At 55.6% G+C, this 17,888-nt stretch overlaps 1 protein-coding gene across 2 annotated transcripts in view; it reads right to left on the reverse strand.

The window, feature by feature from the left end:
• ADAMTS14 (ADAM metallopeptidase with thrombospondin type 1 motif 14) overlaps positions 1 to 17,888 on the reverse strand; it is a 147,330-nt gene that overhangs the window by 73,456 nt on the left and 55,986 nt on the right. Inside the window, exons 1-2 of one of the 2 annotated variants that reach the window (XM_030862506.2) lie at positions 16,964 to 17,099; positions 14,824 to 15,266 (exon numbers count right to left, since the gene is read on the reverse strand). In XM_030862506.2, the coding sequence (XP_030718366.1) occupies positions 14,824 to 15,266; positions 16,964 to 17,045 (525 nt within the window). In that variant the 5' untranslated portion in view covers positions 17,046 to 17,099. Of the gene's footprint in view, positions 1 to 14,823; positions 15,267 to 16,963; positions 17,100 to 17,888 lie in introns of those variants that run through there. The other variant, XM_060286031.1, reaches the window with a different exon arrangement.

The following is a 17,888-nucleotide window of genomic DNA, read 5'->3' on the forward strand; positions in this document are numbered from 1 at the left end:
CTTACAGCAGCCAAGAAGTGGAAACAACCCAAATGCCCATCAGCAGATGAATGGATAAACAAAACGTGGTGTATCCTATAATGGAATGTTACTTAGCCATAAAAAAGTAAGAAATGCTGAAAAATACTACAACATAGGTGAATCTTGAAAACATTATGCTAAGTGAAAGAAGCCGGTCACAAAAGGCCACATATTATACAATTCCATTCATTTGAAACTCTAGAATAGGGCAATCTATAGAGACAGAAGATAGATTAGTGGTTGCCGCGGGCTGGAGTAATGGATCCCAGCTGGGGGTGGCGAGAGGGGGTGGAGAGTGGGGGCGGCGATAGCTAAAGGACACAGAGCTTCTTTCTGAGATAGTGAAAATGTTCTAAAATTGAACATGGTGATAATTACACAATTCTGGGTATATAATAAAAATCCACTGAATCGTACACTCTAAATGGGTGACTTACATGGTACGTGAATCTCAATAAAGCCATTAGATGACACACACAGGGAGATAAGCACGGAGATGACACATATGCACAGGAACAAGGGACACACGTGCACCCAGATGACACACAAAGGGATGACACACACACAGACGACACACAGGCACTCAGACGACACACATGCATGAGGTGCACAGGCGGCCCGCTACCATGGAAGCGTGAGTCAGCACGGCTGGGATGAAAGCCTGCGGACGCTGAGATTCCACATAATTCAAACCTGATGTGGAAGCCCCAAGCCACAGGAGCTCTGCTGGAGGCTGGGCTGCCAAGGCCTGGGCCCAAGCCAAGGGGAGTCTGAAAGCTGATTCACGCCGAGCTGCAGCCTTGGGGACAGGCAGGAGGAAGGAGCCCTCGGAGGATGGAGCCGAAAACCGCCAGGTTTGTCCTCAAAGGGCAACGCACACCCCACACTGGCGGGCGCAGCAGAAATCCCAGAAGACCCTGAGGCTCAGATGAAGCACGGGAAGATGACAGCCTCCACCAGCTGGAGGCAGTTACCCTGGATGAATGCTTGCTGTCTCCGCCCACTTCCCAGGGTCATGACCTCTGCAGGCCTCACACCCTGGGAGGTGCTGGGTGAAAGGCTACTGGGGCCTTGGTGGGCCCAGCCCGTTTGTAGCAAAGATCCTTCTCCCCTGCATCCTTAAGGGAAAAAGTCCTTACCAAGAAAAGACTGATTCACAGGAATTGTAAATGTGAGACAGAACATGGGCAAACCAAAGGCTGGTGGAAATGCACCACCTGGGTGTGAACTTGTAGGCAATTTCCTTCTCTTTAAACATTTAGGTGTTTTCTAACTTTTCTATGATTCCCCTATCTGAAAAGGAAACCTGATTCCGCACAGCATGTCTGCCTGCTACAATGAGCAAGAAAAAATTGTATAACAATGACTTTAAAACAAAGTTTAAAAGAAGGAAACAAACCCAATGTAACCCTCCTTTTCTGTCATCCAACCTCCCTGCAAAGTGATGCAGCAGCTACACTTGGGAGTGAAACACCTGGGGCTCTGTTCCAGCCTGGACCCTTCCCAGCTGGGTGACACTCTCCAAGCCTCAGTTCCATGCCTGAAACGAAATGAAATGATGTAATGAAGGGGACATGCCCCCTGCTGAGGCCTGGCCCACAGCAGGTGTGTGGCCTTTTCCTTTCTTTCCTTCTTCGGACTGGCTCCCCTGGTCCCCCAACTTTTCCGTCAAACACAAAGTAGACTTTTCCAGGAGGCTACAGCAGTGGGTCTTACCCCTAGATGTCCATTAGGGTCACCTGGGGAATCTGCAGACCTACTGACGCCCAGGCCACACCCCAGACAAATGAATCACATCTAGGGAGATGGGGCAGTGGTGGGGCGGTGGGTGGGTGGGGGAGCGGCAAGCATCAGCAGTGTCTCAAAGCTGCCCAGGTGATTCTCACGTGCACCCAGGGCTAGGAACCCCTGGTCTCAATTCTAGAAGCTCCCAAATGGTGTAATGGCACTAAATGGAACGTTTAAGTGATCATTCATGTTTCACAAACAGCAGTATCAGCATCAGGTGTCCGACCAGAATCAGTCGGTCATAATACAGGAAGTGGGCAAGAAAGACAGACAGGGGACAAGAGGACACTGAGTATACACCCGGACCAAGGGGGGGCGGGGAAGGGGAGTCCAGACAGGCCGGGTGACTGCACCCCTCTTACACTGTGTGCATCTCCCCGGGCTGAGCACGACCAAGGATCACCTGGACGACACGTGAGTTGTGCCTTAGGTGCTATCTTAGAACCTAGCCACCGCCTGCCCTTAAGGTGCCACTTCACTGCGAGTGAAGCGTAATTCGCCAAAGTTGCCCTGAGCTGGGTGGGTCCGCGAGGTGGGGAGGGAGGCTGTGATCTACTGGGCGGCCAGTGGCCAGTCAATGTTGTCACAGCCCTCCCAGCTGGGAGCCCACAGTGCAGAGAGTGAGGACATTAACAGCGACATCTCTACGTTGCTCCTGCTGCTGCAGGCGGCGACCGAGTCTGTCCTCTGGCTCTGCGGGGAACAGAGCTGCTTAGATCTTCCTGCAGCTCTGCTTCAGGCTTGGCAAATGTTCTTACAGGAAGGGTGCTTGCTTTTTATGACACCCCTCCCTGCCCAGTGGCAGGGGTCCTGGCCCAGCGGCAGGGCGGGGCCTCACATGCAGGTGCTCAGAGAGTCCCCCTGTGCCGCAAGCCCCCACCCTGGAGCCCAGCCAGAGTCAAGGGCAGACCTTGCCAGGCTGGCAGCCACCATTAATTTCCATTCCCTACGCCCAGGAGCCAAGTGGCTCTGAGGCTTCCCCCCTCAGTCACCACCACGGACGGCCCACCAAGCTTGGGCTGGGAGCTCCACCTGGCTCCCTGCTTGGCCCAAAGTCCTGGCAGCAGCGGAGGCTTCAAGACAAGGAGACAGGAAGCAGCCCTCAAACGCCAGGAGGCGGTGTAGCTGCCAGGCCCTGAGCTGGGGAACGGTTCCCCGCCTCTAGGCCTGAACCCTACAGCTCAGAAGCAAGCCAGAGGACAGCGGGGTGGCTCCAGGAAAGGGTGCGGCCGGTCCTACCTGCAGTGGAGGGCTGGCCCCCAGCAGGTCACTTGTCCCAGCCAGGGCTCCCCTCTGATCCATCCTGACATCAGCCTGCCCCCAGAGGGCCCTGCAGAGGCAGGTGAGCACAGGAGAATGGAAAGATGAGTGGACCTAGACGCCTGAACTCCTGTGCCGGGCCCAGGTCTAACCCCACACGGGGGTCCTGACAACATATACCCCTCCAGGCATCGCCGCCCTCCTCTGCACAGTGGGGACAAGCGGACAGAACCACATTAGCTGGAAAGCCACACCTGTGCACGCGGGCCTCCACGCCTGTGCCCTGCGGAGAGCTCTGCGGGATGCCCTTCCAGCCCAGCTCACATGTCACCCCATCACCGCCCCCTCCTCCACGTCCCCAGTGGTTCTGGCGGGTGCTCTATCCCGCCCACATATGTCTGTCTGTCCCTCTTCCAGATGCGAGCTTCTCCACAAGAGGACAAGTACTGATCCACAACACAGGACCAACTTCGGAACAAGGCACCTTCGGCCAACATCCTCAGGTCCAATCCTCCAGAATGAACCCCCTTGGGCATACCACCCTTAGTGAGAGTCCTCTCCCACAAAACACGCTGTGGCTTAGGGGACAGCCTCGGGACTGTGAATTATGAGGTGAGAAAATATAAGCACTCAACAAGGCCTCTTTGGGCTGGAGGAGCTAATTCAGAGTGTGGGCTCCTGCCAACCTCAAGGGGCGGAAATTAACTTCTGCTGTGGGGCGGGGTGGCCTGGGGGGACGAATGTTTTCTGGACAGATCAAAGGTATAAATATTTGGCTGGCTTAAAAGCAAAAACTGACAAAGGGCTTCAAGCAAAGCGTGGGGAACAGGGTTTGCATTCAGACCGACCAGGTCCTAACAAACACTCCCACATTCAGAGGTTTCTCTAAAAGGGCCTGATCTACTGCCCCCTCAGCCATGTTATGGCAAGAAGAAGAAAAGGAGAGTGCAGGGTTTTAATGTTCCATGTCAAGTGATGTGTGCATAACGGCAACCCACTGCCCTGCAAAATTCTGAAAATGGATAAAACAGCGGCAATGGCGACTTGGAGCTGAGATGCACCAGAAGGTTTCGTTTGAGCTTCAAATCCTGCTCACTGGGAGGCTGGCATTTGTTTTCTCTGAACAGGTTTCCCAGTCTTCAGGAGGACAACGACACGCAGAAGTTGAGCTGTCCACCCTTGCAGGGGGAGCCTCGCAAACACCTCCACTCGGCACCCAGGCCCAAGGACTCCCAGGACGCCCCCCACGAGGCAACTGATGGACCAATCCCTTCAGTGTTTGCGCTCTGAAGTCGTTGCCATGGCCACCGAGGCCCTGGCCGTTACAGGGTTTAGGACCTCCAGGAACGATTCCCGTCTACTGACTCAGGAGAAGCTGTGTGGGATTGTGGGGGGAGCACGGAACTGGGAGTCAGGGACCTGGACCCCATCGGCCCTGACTGTCGCCCACTGCGTGACCCTGGGTGAGTCTTTTCCCTTCCCTGAGCCTCAGCTTCCTTGTCTGGAAAAGTGAGAAGGGGACCGAGAGGCCCCCAAAGCCTCTTCCGGTCATAGCTGAGTTAGGGTGAACTTTGGCAGTGACGCTGAGCTGAGATTCACTGCCGGAGGTGTTCATAACAGGAGGGTTATTTGTGCTGATACAGAGCTCCCTGGAGCCGCCAGGGATGAGGCAGTCTACAAATATTACTGCTACTGTTCTTCTTATTGTTGTTCTTGTTGTTTCTAAGGCTTTATAGGCAGGAAAAGGCCCACATGCTGAAAACAGAAGGCCGGGCCTGGCGGATGATTTGGGAACTTTCCACTGCAGGGTCCGGGGAATGCGGAAATTCCCCAGGTCCTCACCAAAAGCCCAGCCCTGGGCCTGGACCGCACTGAGGCTGGAAGGCAGGTGGAAGGCAAGCACAGCCCCCACCCCACTCACCAGCCCACGGAGCAGCCCAGAGGCCACCCTCCCTCCAGCCAGCCCGAAGATACCAGGGAAGTAAAATAAAACCAGCCCCTAGACCAGCCCTCCCTGGAATGGGAGGCCGGCTCTGCACGGAAGGAGCGGCAGTGAGGTGATGTCTGGCTTCTATTCCATATCATAAATAAGTTATTAACCCAGAGCAGACAGCAAGGCACAGCCGTGGGGAAACTCGGGAAGTGAAACTGCAAGATCAGACCGCCTCGAAGACTGGAAAGCCACCCAGGATCCAGACCCTGGGCCACTCAGACAGAGGACCTGCTGGGATGGGGCCTTCTGGGAAGCAAGAGCACTAGAATGGGCGTCCAGGGGTCTGGAAACAAACCCACTGTGGAACCTGCCTCAGTTTCTATGTTTATTCCAAGAGATCAACAATAATAACAGCAAATGCTACCATTCATTGTTCTGGACACTGTGGCAGCACTTGTAAGTGCCTGATTTCTAATCAACAAAACTACAAGGTAGGAACACCCACTTTACAGATACAGAAACTGAGGCTCAGAGAGGTCGAGCCACTTGCCTAGGGTCAGTATGGGAGAACGATTGCAAAGATGGCTGCAACAATGCCTCCTGTCTCTGCTCCCATGCCTCTTCGAAATGAGGTAGGGTCCATTCCTCCACTCTTGGAAAATCTAGTCTGGCCTTGTGGCTTGCTTTGACCAACAGAATGCACAGAAGCAACATTATGCAACTTCCAAGACTAGAAGATCTTCCTTACGAGATCTTGCAGCTTCCACTTTTACCCTCTTGGAATGCTACCCTGAGACTGCCGTGAAAGAAGCTGGTCTTACCTACTGGAGGGTGTGAGGCCACAGACAGGAGAACTGAGGCTGCCTAGCCAACAGCCAGCACCAATGCCGGATGTGTGAATGAGGTCAGCCTGGACCTTCCAGCCTCACCAACTGTCCAGGCAGCAACCGGCAGAGGAATCACCCAGCCAACCAACAGAATTGTGGAAAGAATATGCCGTTGTTTTAAGTTCAGCAGTTTTAGGCTGGTCTGTTTCACAGCTGTGGATAACTGATACAGTCACTCAGTTTCCCCACACTGCCTATCTCCCCAGGAAAACCTGTGCTCCCGCCTCCTGGGATTTGGCTGGGGTCAAGTCACCGCATGCTGACTGCTGCCCATGCCTGCAGCCCCCAGACCACAGCCCCACAAGCAGGAAGTGACCACGGGGGACATACTCTATGAAGTGTAAGAAGGGCTGTAGGCCACTTTCTACCTAAAGACCCACAGTCACCCTGATGTGGCAGGTCAGAAGCTCCCTTTTTCTCTAAAAAGACAATTTCTTGTTTTCATTATAGAAACATAAATTCTACAAAGGACTGAGGGCTTCTCAGGGAACTGTGTTACCTGAATAGCAAACGTGATGAAGCAGGTTGCACCCTCGCAGAGGATGCGAGCTCTGGAGACAGAAACTCGCCAGTAAAGGGCACACTGAGGGCAGGAAAGCAAACAGTCTCGCCTCACCCACTGGCTCAGGCCCACGGGGCATGGGTGCCTGGAGCACACACTGGGACACGCACTCGGGGGCAGCGTGCACAGCTGACCTGCTGGGCTTGCCGGGCGTGCAGGAGGCCAAGTGGCACTGCGAGTGCCATGTGTCATCCATCGCTGGCCTAGGAGCAGACAGCCAGCCACAGAGAGGAGGACAGGCCCGCTGTCCCTCCCCATCTGACAGAGGTGAGAAGATGCCAACGTGAGCTTTATGCCGCCTCTGAAAGGGAGCCCGCCACGTTCCCTCTCCCGGTCCGTCAGCTCACTCAACATCCACTGAGGGCCTGCCCTGTGGCAGGTGCCGGGGTCATAGAGACACACAGGTGACTAAGCTCAGACCCTGCCCTTGAGAGCCCAATGGGAATGTTCCAGGGGAAGAATGTAGGCGGGAGTGAGAAGCAAGTTGCAGCCGGAGAAAAAAATGAACAAGCCTGGAGGAGGCTGGGAGGGATGGGCTCTGCCTGCCCAGCTAAAGGCCCAGAGACCCCTCTGGGGTTGTAAAGCAGAAAACTGGGGTACTCTTGACTTCCTCTCCTCTTCTCTCCTGCTCCCATCCCCTCAGACCCGGCAGACTCAACCAATAAATCCACACCATTTAATAGCGACGGCTGAAGCATATCGGGTACTGTGCTAATAAAGCCCTTTGCACACATGACAGCTCTTATGAAGTGACTAATATTATCCCCACTTTGCAGATGAGGAAACTGAAGCACAGAGAGGCTTAGTAATTGCCCAAGGCCACACAGCATAAAAAAGCCAAGGCTGGGATTTCAACCCAGGCAGTCTGGTTGCAGGGGTCATGCTCTCATCCCCTGCACTGCTCACTGGCAAGCTGAGGCCTCCAGCTAAGAGCCCTGCTGCATTGGGCCCACACACTGTCTTAAAAAATAGAACACTTTGCTTAAAAATCCATATTTCTGATTTCTCTCTTAAAGTTCTCAAATGTGATACCAGATCGGCACTCCCTGTAAACAGGAATTTGCCGCTCTCCCACCTCTCCCCTAGTACCTGGCCCTCTTCCCTTGCGCTAATCCCTGCTCCTAGAGGCAGCTGAAGTCCCGACCTCCTGTGTACCGCGAACCCAGCCCTGTGCTAGGCATGCAGAGAAATGCAAACATTTAAGACAGTTCCTGACTTCTGGAAACTGGGTGGCCAAGATGGGGGATGCCTCAAGCAGAGGGAAGGGAAGGCACCCTGGGAGGTGTGAACAGCATGAGCAAAGGCATGGGCTCCAAAGTGAGGTGCAAACACACCAGGCTGGCTGGGGAGGGGGAGGGTCTGCAGGGCAGGATCCACCATCGGGGCTGGAGAGGCAGGTGGAGCAAGGCGACGAGCTCTGCACCGATGCGGGGCCAGACATCCCCCGCCCCTCCCAGGGTTGTTGGCACAGATGTGTAGGGGCAGGCAGCCCGCAGGCCACGATGTGTGGGGACAGGCCTGCCGGGCAGTTGGGTGAGGGCACCTCTGAAACTCCAGGCCTCACACTCCACAACCCAGGGCAGGCACAGACAGCAAGGCAGAGCTGGGTGCTTGCCAAGGAGCTGCCAGGAAAGCCCACTCACTCCCTAGACGTCATGGAGCAACCTCGGGGCAAGGACAGATATTGGCACAAAGACACCGAGGAGCCCCAGGCAAATCTGCTACAGTAGGACTGCGCCAGCATGCAGCTGGAAAGATTAGCATCTTCCCCAAATACTAAAGCGACTCCTGCTTACAAACCCATGGCTCCCTATGGCCACAGGGGCAAATCTAAGTCCACAGTGAGGCAGAGTTTCTCCAAACTACATTTTCATCGCCCCCCTTTCCAGTGGAGAGCAGCTGAGATGACTCACCATTTCCTGAATCCTGCAAAGACGTAGGATTTCCTTCCCTGCGAATGCCTAAAATTCCTAGCTCTTGGCTTTAAAAGCTCCTATTGATGCTTTTATACCCAGGCCAAATGTCCCCTCCGCTGGGAAGCCTTCCCTGAGCACCTCTCCTTCTCAGTACTCACCTCTAGGCCACCTACCAAGTGCATTACACTTCCCTGCATTCCTACACAACACTGACGTTTAGTGTGATCAGTCTTGTTTCATGCTGTCTACTGTGCATATCGGCCTTCTTTAAACCATGGGTTCTGGAGCACAGGGAGAGAGGGGTGAGTTTCAACCCTGCATCCCCAGGAGCCAGTCAAGGGCCTGGCTGGGGGAAGGTGCCTACAGATTGTTAACAGAATGCTCCACTTGGCACCTCTCAGTACCCTCCTGCCCTGGAAGGCATGTGGGGTTATTACAGACCAGTCGTAATACACTCCCGCGCACTGAGCAAGCACCATTCTGCAGAGAAAGCTGCCACAGCAGAGGGGAGGCAGGGCCTGGCCAACCCGGGAACCAGAGGTGGCCTCGGGCTCACATCAGAGAGCACTGATAATCTACGTACTGTTGCAGTACGAGGGACTCCAACAATACTTTTAGTACTTCTCACCATTAATGATAGCTGTAATTACTGTAGTAATTACTATAAAAAAGTAATAAATATTACTATTAATAATCCCCATTTTTAAGGCCCCACCATATACCAGGCCCTTCACTTTTTTACATTTTCTTATTTAATCCTCTGAACAGCCCTATAGACGATTGTTCTCCTCTCCTCCTTACAGATGAGGAATCCCAAGCACAGAGAGATTTAGAAACTTATTCAAGGTCACACAGCTGGTCTGTACTAGAGTAGAGAGACTCCACAATTTCTGCCACCCTAGACTGTTTCCTAATTATGACTAAAAATGCCTGTCACGGGGCTTTCTATGGGCCAGGCCCTACGGGTAACAGCTTTACTGAAACATAATTCATGTACCGTACAATTCACCCATTTAAAGTGCAGAATGTCTGTATATGTATATGTATAACTGATTCACTTTGCTGTACACCTGAAACACAACATTGTAAATCAACTCTACTCCAATAAAAAAATTTCTTTTTAAATTAAAAAAAAAAGAAAGTGCAGAATGTAATGGCTTTTCGTCTCTGCATAAAGCTGTACAACCACCACTGCAATCATCTTTAGGACGTTTCCTCACCCCACAGAGGAACCCCGGGCCATTTCAACTGTCAGTCCCAACACACACGCCCTCCACCTGGCATCTTAATACCATTTTAAAGACAAAAGGACTGAGGCTCAGAGAACTGCTGGGACTTGCACACCATTGGGCAGAGGATAGGAAGCAGAGCTGGGAAACAGCCTCCCCTGCCCTCTCCCCATACCGCCTGCCAGGGGTCTACTCTGTAACCCGTTAAAAATGCACGTTCTGCAGAGGGTGGAAAACAGAACCAGATGGTGACAAATCTTACACGTGCGGCTGCTTCCACGCCAGGCCCCTGACTCACAGAGGCACTGAGGGCAAAGAGGGGGGGACGTGACGCCTCCCAGCCCCCGTGACCCCAGTGCAGGGGCAGCGAGGCCCAGGAGCCCCGGAGACAGAGGTAGAAGCGGGGCAAGTGGCCTTCAGGAGGCTGGCAGCCTGGGCTCCTGATGGTATGCAGGGGTCCCACTCTGCTGATCTCATTCCTGCACCCCACAACCCCTCCAGGACCCACAAAGTAGTGGCCCCCCCACCCAGGCCTCTATGTGCCTCTCAGGACTTCAGAACCACAACTGCTAGCAGAGAGTCTGTTCTGCACCTGGCCCCAGCCAGGGGACCTCAGATGACCCAGGCCCTCCCTGCCCACAGGACCTGAGGTTTCGGGTCACAGGAGCATTGGGGGGACTGCCACGTTGATTGGCCAGGATCCCCAAGCGAGGCTCTGAAGAGTAGACCAGCAGGCTGCCACTGCTGCCTGGGCGCATTCCCAATCTGGGACCCCAGTGTCTGGCAGCTGCCCCCAACCCCAGAGGAAACACTCTGCAGGTACGACTGGGCCTCCCCACATCGCCTATTTCCTTCCCCCAAACACCCACAAGCCTGCTCTGGGTCAGCAGTTCTCTCTGCTGGCCAAGGGCCTGGCACTTTCTTTCACGTTTATAATGTCTGAACCATTTTGAGCCAATGCCACCTCCTCCAGGAGCCCTCCCTGATCCCCTAACCAAAACAAACGGGTCCTCCTGCTGCTGACTCACACAGGATTGTAATCTGTCTGCTTTTATGTCTGGTTTCCCATTATCCTCCAGACTCATCTGGGGCAGGGGTCCTGGCTTCCTCATTCCTGGTCCCCCGCCTCCGACCCCCTCCCCGACCATGACGCACCAGGCCTTCCAGCAGAGCAGGTGGGAAGTGAGATAAAGTGCCCATTCCTCAGTGTCAGGCATGAATTAACCGCCGTGCACAGAACCCGCCCAGTGTCTGTCCCGGTGCCCGTGGTGACTGACTCTGTGGGACGGCAGGAGACGTGGAAGAGATAATGGTCACTGCTCCCACTGCAGGTTCCAGCTGGAAAGGAGGATCGAGTCATCAGTTTAGACACAGCACTTCTCACCAGAGCAGCTAAAGTCCAAACGGCTGCAAGTCTGTCCACACAGAGGAGGGTTTGTTCCGACCGTCTTCCAACTGGAAGGTCTGCTAAGCCATGAGGGCCAAGCTCAGGGTTGGTGTCTTTCCTCTCTGCACCTGCAGCCCCGCCCAGGCCTGGCAGGAGCAGACCCAGGACCCGCCAGGAAGGGGCAGTCGACTACACGTTTACAGTGGCCTGGCTTCAAACTCCTCCAGCAAGGCCTGCCCTGTGTCACAAGGTACCAATGCCAGAGCTAGAAGGTGCTCTGAGCTCATCCATTACAGGCTCCATGATACACCCAGGAGGCAAGGGAGGCCCAGAGAAGGAGGGCAGCTTGCCCAGGGTCACACAGTCATGGCTCCCAACTCCCAGCCCAGACTCTTCTCAGATAACAGGCTGCTGCTTCCCTGCCCTGGGCCCCCTCTCCTATCCTGCCCTTCCTTCAAGGTCAGACCAAGGCCCACCTGCCCAGTGTCTTCTAGGATCACCTCCCCGGCCCCGTCCAGCATGGTGCTCCCTCACTGGCAAGTTCTTTTCTCTGCCCAGAACGCCCTACCCACCCTCTGGCCCCAACAAACTTCTATTCATCCTTCAAGACCCAGTTCAAATACTATCTTCTCTAAGACAAAGATAATAATCACTCCCATTTACCAAATAGCCCTCCCTGCTGTGCTACAGAAAACCAAAAAGTTACTGTTGAAACTATTTGTGGGGTACCCCCTGCTTAGCACCCAAGTTCCTTGAGGACAGAGACCTGAAGACCTGACTCTCTGCAAAGCAGGGTTACAACAATATCTGTGTACGCACCTCATACAACTGAAAGGCTTTATAAACTATAAAGTCCTGTGCCAATAGAAGCTATATGTATTGATATTATCTTCACACCTCCTCCCCATGACTCAGTTTCCCCACTTACACGATGGCTGAAGTTAATGAATGCACATGACAGTATGTGTGCTGTGCCCGGGCTGTGGCCATGGCTCATGACTGTTGCTGTTATTATTCGTGTCACCTTCACTTTCTCACATCTCCGTGTGGACCCTGCCCATGGCCAGTGCTCAGTACGTATTTTTTTGGACAGAATGACTTCAGCATTTGAGACATGGAAGAAGATGGGGTTAAAACCCAGAGTTCACGTAAAGATGCAGGGTGAAATCTTATCATCAGAAGGGCTGCACTGTGGCCTTTGAATCCAAAGGTGGCTCAGCTGGGTGACAGTGAACAGCCCTTGCTCTCACGGGACACAGGGCCATTTTCTGGAGTGGGCTGGAGGTGAGGAAATCGCTGCCCTGGACAGGGAGCCTCTGTGCTGGGCTGTGGTCCCTGTCAGGGACCAGGTCAGGGAGACCCCTGAGAACTGGCCTTAGGGACTGGACTCTGGAGCCCAGGGCACAAGCAGGGGCCCAGCCCAGGAGGTCCAGTTCTGCCTCTCACCAAATGCAGGGACCAGGCAAGCCACTCCCGGAGCCTCAGTCCCACCGCAGAACAGGCTTCCAGGAGCTCATCCATGGAGCCTCCGAGACCTGACCCAGCTTCTGCAAATGTCACATAGAATCGAGTTCTGTCTGCCAGGGAGGCGTGAGTGCAGCCCCTCCTTGGACAAATGAGAAGAGTAAAGCCCAGAGAGGGGAAGTGACTTGCCCGGGTCACAGAGCCAATGAGAACGTTTCCTCAGAAGCCCCCAAAAGTCAGCAACGTCAGCTGAGCATCCAGTGACCACCTGTCGATGTCTGCTGAGCTGGTTCAATGATAAGAAGGTTTCCAGGGTGCAAAGGGTGTGGGCAGTTACATATTAATGGCGATGATCATCCACTCACGCCTCTGTTTAGGTCCCCGTGGACACTGACGGAGGTTGTCAAGGAATGTCACTGAACAGCTTACGGCCCATTCGGCTGATGACTTCAGGTCACCACGTCATTCAGCCCAAGCCACTGACGCGCACTGGTGCCTTCTATCTCTCCATCTGCACAGACACGGCATCTCTACGCGATTCCTCACGTCACTTTGGATTTTCAACCAAAACTTGTGGCCACAGCATAGCGCTAGCCACAGGCTGAGGAGAGTCCCAGGACCGCTGAGCCAGGGCGGGATGGCAGCCAAGGCTCACCCTGGCACCAGGACAAGATCTCAGCCTTCTCCAGCTATCCTTACAATCTGCGTTCCTCAACGTCCGCTCCACAGAACCCTCGCATTCCAGGTGATTCTGGTGCACACTCAACTCTGAAAACCAACCACTGCCTAGACCATGCCTCTCAATGGGGGCTCTAGTGCCTCCGATGGGGCAAAAATTGGTTATCTGGGAGGCAGAAAATTTACTCTTTTCATATATAAAGCACAGATATTCAGTATAGCTGTGGTATTAAGGTTTCATTGGGGAGCAATTGGGGAAAAAAATGTCTAAAAGGCTCCTCAGGGGATGATAATGAAAAAAAGATTGAGAAACCCTGGTCTAGAGAAAGGCGGCCATGACATTCAGCAGGAAGATACCTCGTAAGGATGGGAAGATGGTAAGAAGTGTTCCCAGCCCTGCCAGTAAGGGAAGACTCCCCCCCTTACCATCCCCGCATCTGACGCATCCCTCTCTTAAAGCTCAAAGGCAGACGGGCAAGCAGGTCCTTTCCTGGACATATCGGCTCGTGCCTGGCAAAGCAGAGACCATGAAAACAGTGCCCATCAAGGCCCTGGAGCTGCCACGCAGGCTCACAAGGGTCTGATACACAGCAGACGGGGCAGCAAGGGGAATGGATCCAGCCTGAGTTGAGCACAAGAAGGAGAGAAGCCACCTGTGGCTTTCTGGTTTGCAACATGGAACCAACCAGCAGGGGGTTCCCTGTGCCTGGGAGGAGGGAGCAGGTCCTGAGAAAGGGAACTCACATCAGAGAGCCACGGAAGAGCAGGCTGGCTTCGGGACCAGAGACAGTGGGGCACGAGGAAGGACACAGCAGTAAAAATAATAACGGCGGGCTTCCCTGGTGGCGCAGTGGTTGAGAGTCCGCCTGCCGATGCAGGGAACGTGGGTTCGTGCCCCGGTCTGAGAAGATCCCACATGCCGCACAGCGGCTGGGCCCGTGAGCCATGGCCGCTGAGCCTGCGCGTCCGGAGCCTGTGCTCCGCAGCGGGAGAGGCCACAACAGTGAGAGGCCCGCATACCGCACAAAAAAAATAAATTAATAATAATAACAGCAGCTGATACCGACAGCCCTGACCATGTGCCAAGCAGGTGTCAACCGCTGGCCGTGCTGCCTGGTGAGGTAGGTCATATTTTCATCACCGCACATCAGCTCCAAGAGGGCAGGGTACTGTGTCTGTCTCAGGCACTGCCGTATTCCCAGCTCCCGACTGGCACGGGGAGCGCGCACGGTAAATACGTTCAGAATGAATAAATCCCACTTCATGGCTAAGGGAAAGGACCACAGGAGGGCAAGTAACTTATCCAAAGTGACAGGGCCAGTGAGCGGCACAGCCAGGACCCAACCCCAGCAGAGCCGGCCCGCCTCACGCCTGCGTGTGTCTGCTCTCAGACCCCTGACAGGTGAGCTGTGGTCCCGTGTGTCCGTAGATGGTGAGGGGATGAACAGGATAAGGTACCATCCTATCTCGGCCACTTTACAGCTGGCACAGTATGAACCTGGTGGCCAAAGGGGCACGCGGGGCTCTCTCTGGAACACGGCGCAGCCCCTGACTTGGCCCAGACTGCAGGCTGTGCCCACAGGAATCCCGAACGCACGGGAGCCAAGGAGAAAACCATGTCGGTCTGGCTCGGTGAGGGGGACGGAGAGGAAAGGGGGAGGGTGGGGGGTGCTGCTTGATGAAAGCCTTGTCCCTTACCAATCCGTCGCAGTTGCTGATGGCGACAGCTGCCCCTGGCATGCCCGTGACACCCCCGGTGTAGACACACTCCCTCTGCAAGGGCTGACGGAACAGCTCCCGAAAATCCTCCTGCCACTCCACCGAGGCTCCGGGCACCACCAGCCGCCGGTTGGGCCGCAGGTGTAAGTGCAGTTCCTCCCCAGAAACAGTGACGTTGAAGTAGAGGGAGGAGCGCCCCCCGCTGCCAGGCTGCAAGGTCACTCCTTTGGGGCGCAGTGGGCTTCGAGCCACCCGCAGGTGACCGGAGTGTGACCGTGGTGCGGGTGGTCTGTCCACCTCTGTACTCCCTGAGGAGGCTGCTGGTGGCCCAGATACCACGTGGGAGAGGAAGCGTCCCTGAGAATCTGTGCTGCAGGGCACCGTCACACCATAGTCACTGAGCTTTCTTGAGAAGCTCAACTCTGTTGGAAATAAAGAAAGAGTTACTTCAGTGCCGTCTGGGCAGAGCTAAGCGGGAGAAGCTGGAAATCCCATGGGGGCAGGAAGGGCTCTGCAACCTTGACCGTCACCTTGGAGGAACCCCTTAGCCCAATTTCATCTATTTCTCATCCAGTGCTTCCAGAGCCCTTGGATCTCTGCACTTGGATGATCGGTGTTCAAGTTCGTGAACTGCTAGACACACGTTGCTCCCCACAGCCCCCAGGCCCTTGCTACAGCTGGCGGAGGGAAACAAATGATGCCAGAGTCCTGTCACTCTAGCAACAAACCTTCCAACCTTGGGCACTACAGAGGAAATTCCCCGAAAGCCCCCAGGGCAAAGAGGGATGGCTGGATGTGCCCAAACTCCCCAGTGCCCTGAAGTCACCAGCCCACCCCGGGGTAGGTAGGGCCCTCGTCGCCAAGCTCCCGGAACACAGCTGGCAAAACAAACACACCTAGAAACTCAGGGCCTCCTGGGCACGTGTCAAGGAGAAAAGAGGAGCTGGAGAGGGAAGGGAGGGAATGCAGGTTCCACATTTTTCCAGGTTTAGAAAGAAAACTTTTTTAAGCAGCAGTGGCTGCCGAGATTTTCACATGGCCCAGCCCCAAGCTGGGTAAATATAGATCTTCAAAAATAAAAGTAGACACAGGGGTGACCTGCCCACTCGGACTGAATTAAGCGTGAGGTCATGGCCCCATGCTCCAGGCCGCATGCCAGCAGCCCGTCCTCACACAGCTCTCGCTAAGCCGAGCCAGGCAGGGCAGGAATGACAGCTCCCTGGCTTCTAGGCCTAGTGATTCATGGATAGGACTTAGGGAGGAATTTTCATTTCCACACAGCTCTATCTCGTGTCCCCAGCCCCCTTCACGGCACTGATAAAACCTAGAAAATGATGTGCCCTGAAAATCCCTCCTGCCCAAGGCAGTTATTGGAGGGCGGGGAGGGAGACGACGAACTTTCCTCTGGTTTTACCCTTTGCAGCAGAGCACCCCCAAGACTTCAGCTAGGGGGATCCTGTTTGGTACGTGAACAGAGCTCAGAGACAAGCAGGCACCCTGCCTGGAACTGACCAGAGCCCCCACCCCATGCTCAGAGCCACCAGGAGGGCACCTCACACTGCAAAGTGAGGGTGGAGTGTGTCTGATCTGCGTGTGAGAGGCTGTCTGCACAGCACAGAGTGTGAGAATGCTGGGGGAGAGGGATGTATGTGTGTTTCTGTGCAGCAGTGTGAGTGCCCGGTGTTCACTGGGGTGTGGGGCAACCACCTGCCAGCCTGATTCTGTGTGTGTGACAGACACTTGCACATACGTACACACATATGTGCACACATGCATACAAGCTGGAGACAGAGAAGACACTGAGAGAAAGACACACAGGAGCGAGAGACAGAGAGTGAGAGAGAAACACAGAGACCAAGAGACAGATACACAACCCCTAAGAAAAGGCTCCTATCCTCAAGTGCTCTCCTGGAGTCTCTCCCTAGTCTTGTGCCAGAAAGGAAGAGAAATCCCCGGACAGCGTCGGTGGCACTGGGGTAAGAAAAGAGAGCTCAGACCCAGCGTGTGCACAGCCTCCCACCCGCTCGAAAGCTGCCGGGCTCCTCGGGCACCCTCGGGCCACCCTGACCCGCGTGCACCCCGGACCCCGCGCGCCCCTGCGCGCCCTACCCGCACGCACCTGGGGTCCTGCTGCCCGCGTTGGCGCAGAGCGCACAGTGCAAGAGCAGCAGGCAGGACAGCCGCGCGCGGAGAGGAGCCATGTGGCCGCGCGGGCACGCGGGCCGGGAGGGCGCCGAGCCCCGAGCTCCGGGCTGCGAGCGAGACTGGGGCGCGCTCGGGGCTCCGGCCGGCCTCCGCCTCCTCCGCTGCCTCCCGCCTCGCAGCCTCCAGCCGCCCGATCCCGGCCCCCCGCGCGGCGCCGCCGTCTGGACCGCTGGCTCCGGGAGCCCGAGGTTGCCGGCGGGAGAGCGGAGCGGCCGACGCGCCAGCGCCCCCACTGCCAACTGCTGGCGGGTCAATCCGCCAGCGCCTTGACGCTCCGGGACGCTGCGGGAGCCGGGCAAGTGGACCGCGGGGCGGGCCGGGGGTGGGCACACTGGCGGGGCGGGGCCGGGCGCGGGTCGGAGCTGGGGGCTCAGAGCGCCCGTGGGCGGGGCGCAGGGCTCGGATCGGAAGTGCCACGCGGAGCCCGAGCTGGGGCTTCGGGCTCCCTGGGCGAGTGTCCCCTCAGGCTCATGGGCTCCCCGGGAGTGATGGCCCTTACTTTCCTAGGCTCCTCCGCCCCACCACCCTTTACTTGACTGCAGGGCCCAGTTTCCAGAGCTCCTGGGCCGATGGGATGTCTCGCCTCTGGATGGCGAGATGGTGAGCACTCCCCCCAAGAGAGTGTCTCCTTTCTCTCCTAATGGTCTTGATGTCCCCAGTAATCTTCCGCCCCTTGAATCTACCCATTTTGCAGACTACAGCTCCCTGGGCCCCCAAGTGCAGTGACTGATCTGTGTCTTAGTCAAGAGCAGGGCTGAGCAAGGTGAGCCGAGAGCCCTGGCGTTACAGTCAGCCAGACCTGATTGAAATCCTAGCTCTGAGCCTCGGTTTCCTCGTCT

This window comes from Globicephala melas, chromosome 16 (genome assembly GCF_963455315.2).
Source record: "Globicephala melas chromosome 16, mGloMel1.2, whole genome shotgun sequence".
Taxonomy (NCBI): Eukaryota; Metazoa; Chordata; class Mammalia; order Artiodactyla; family Delphinidae; genus Globicephala; species Globicephala melas.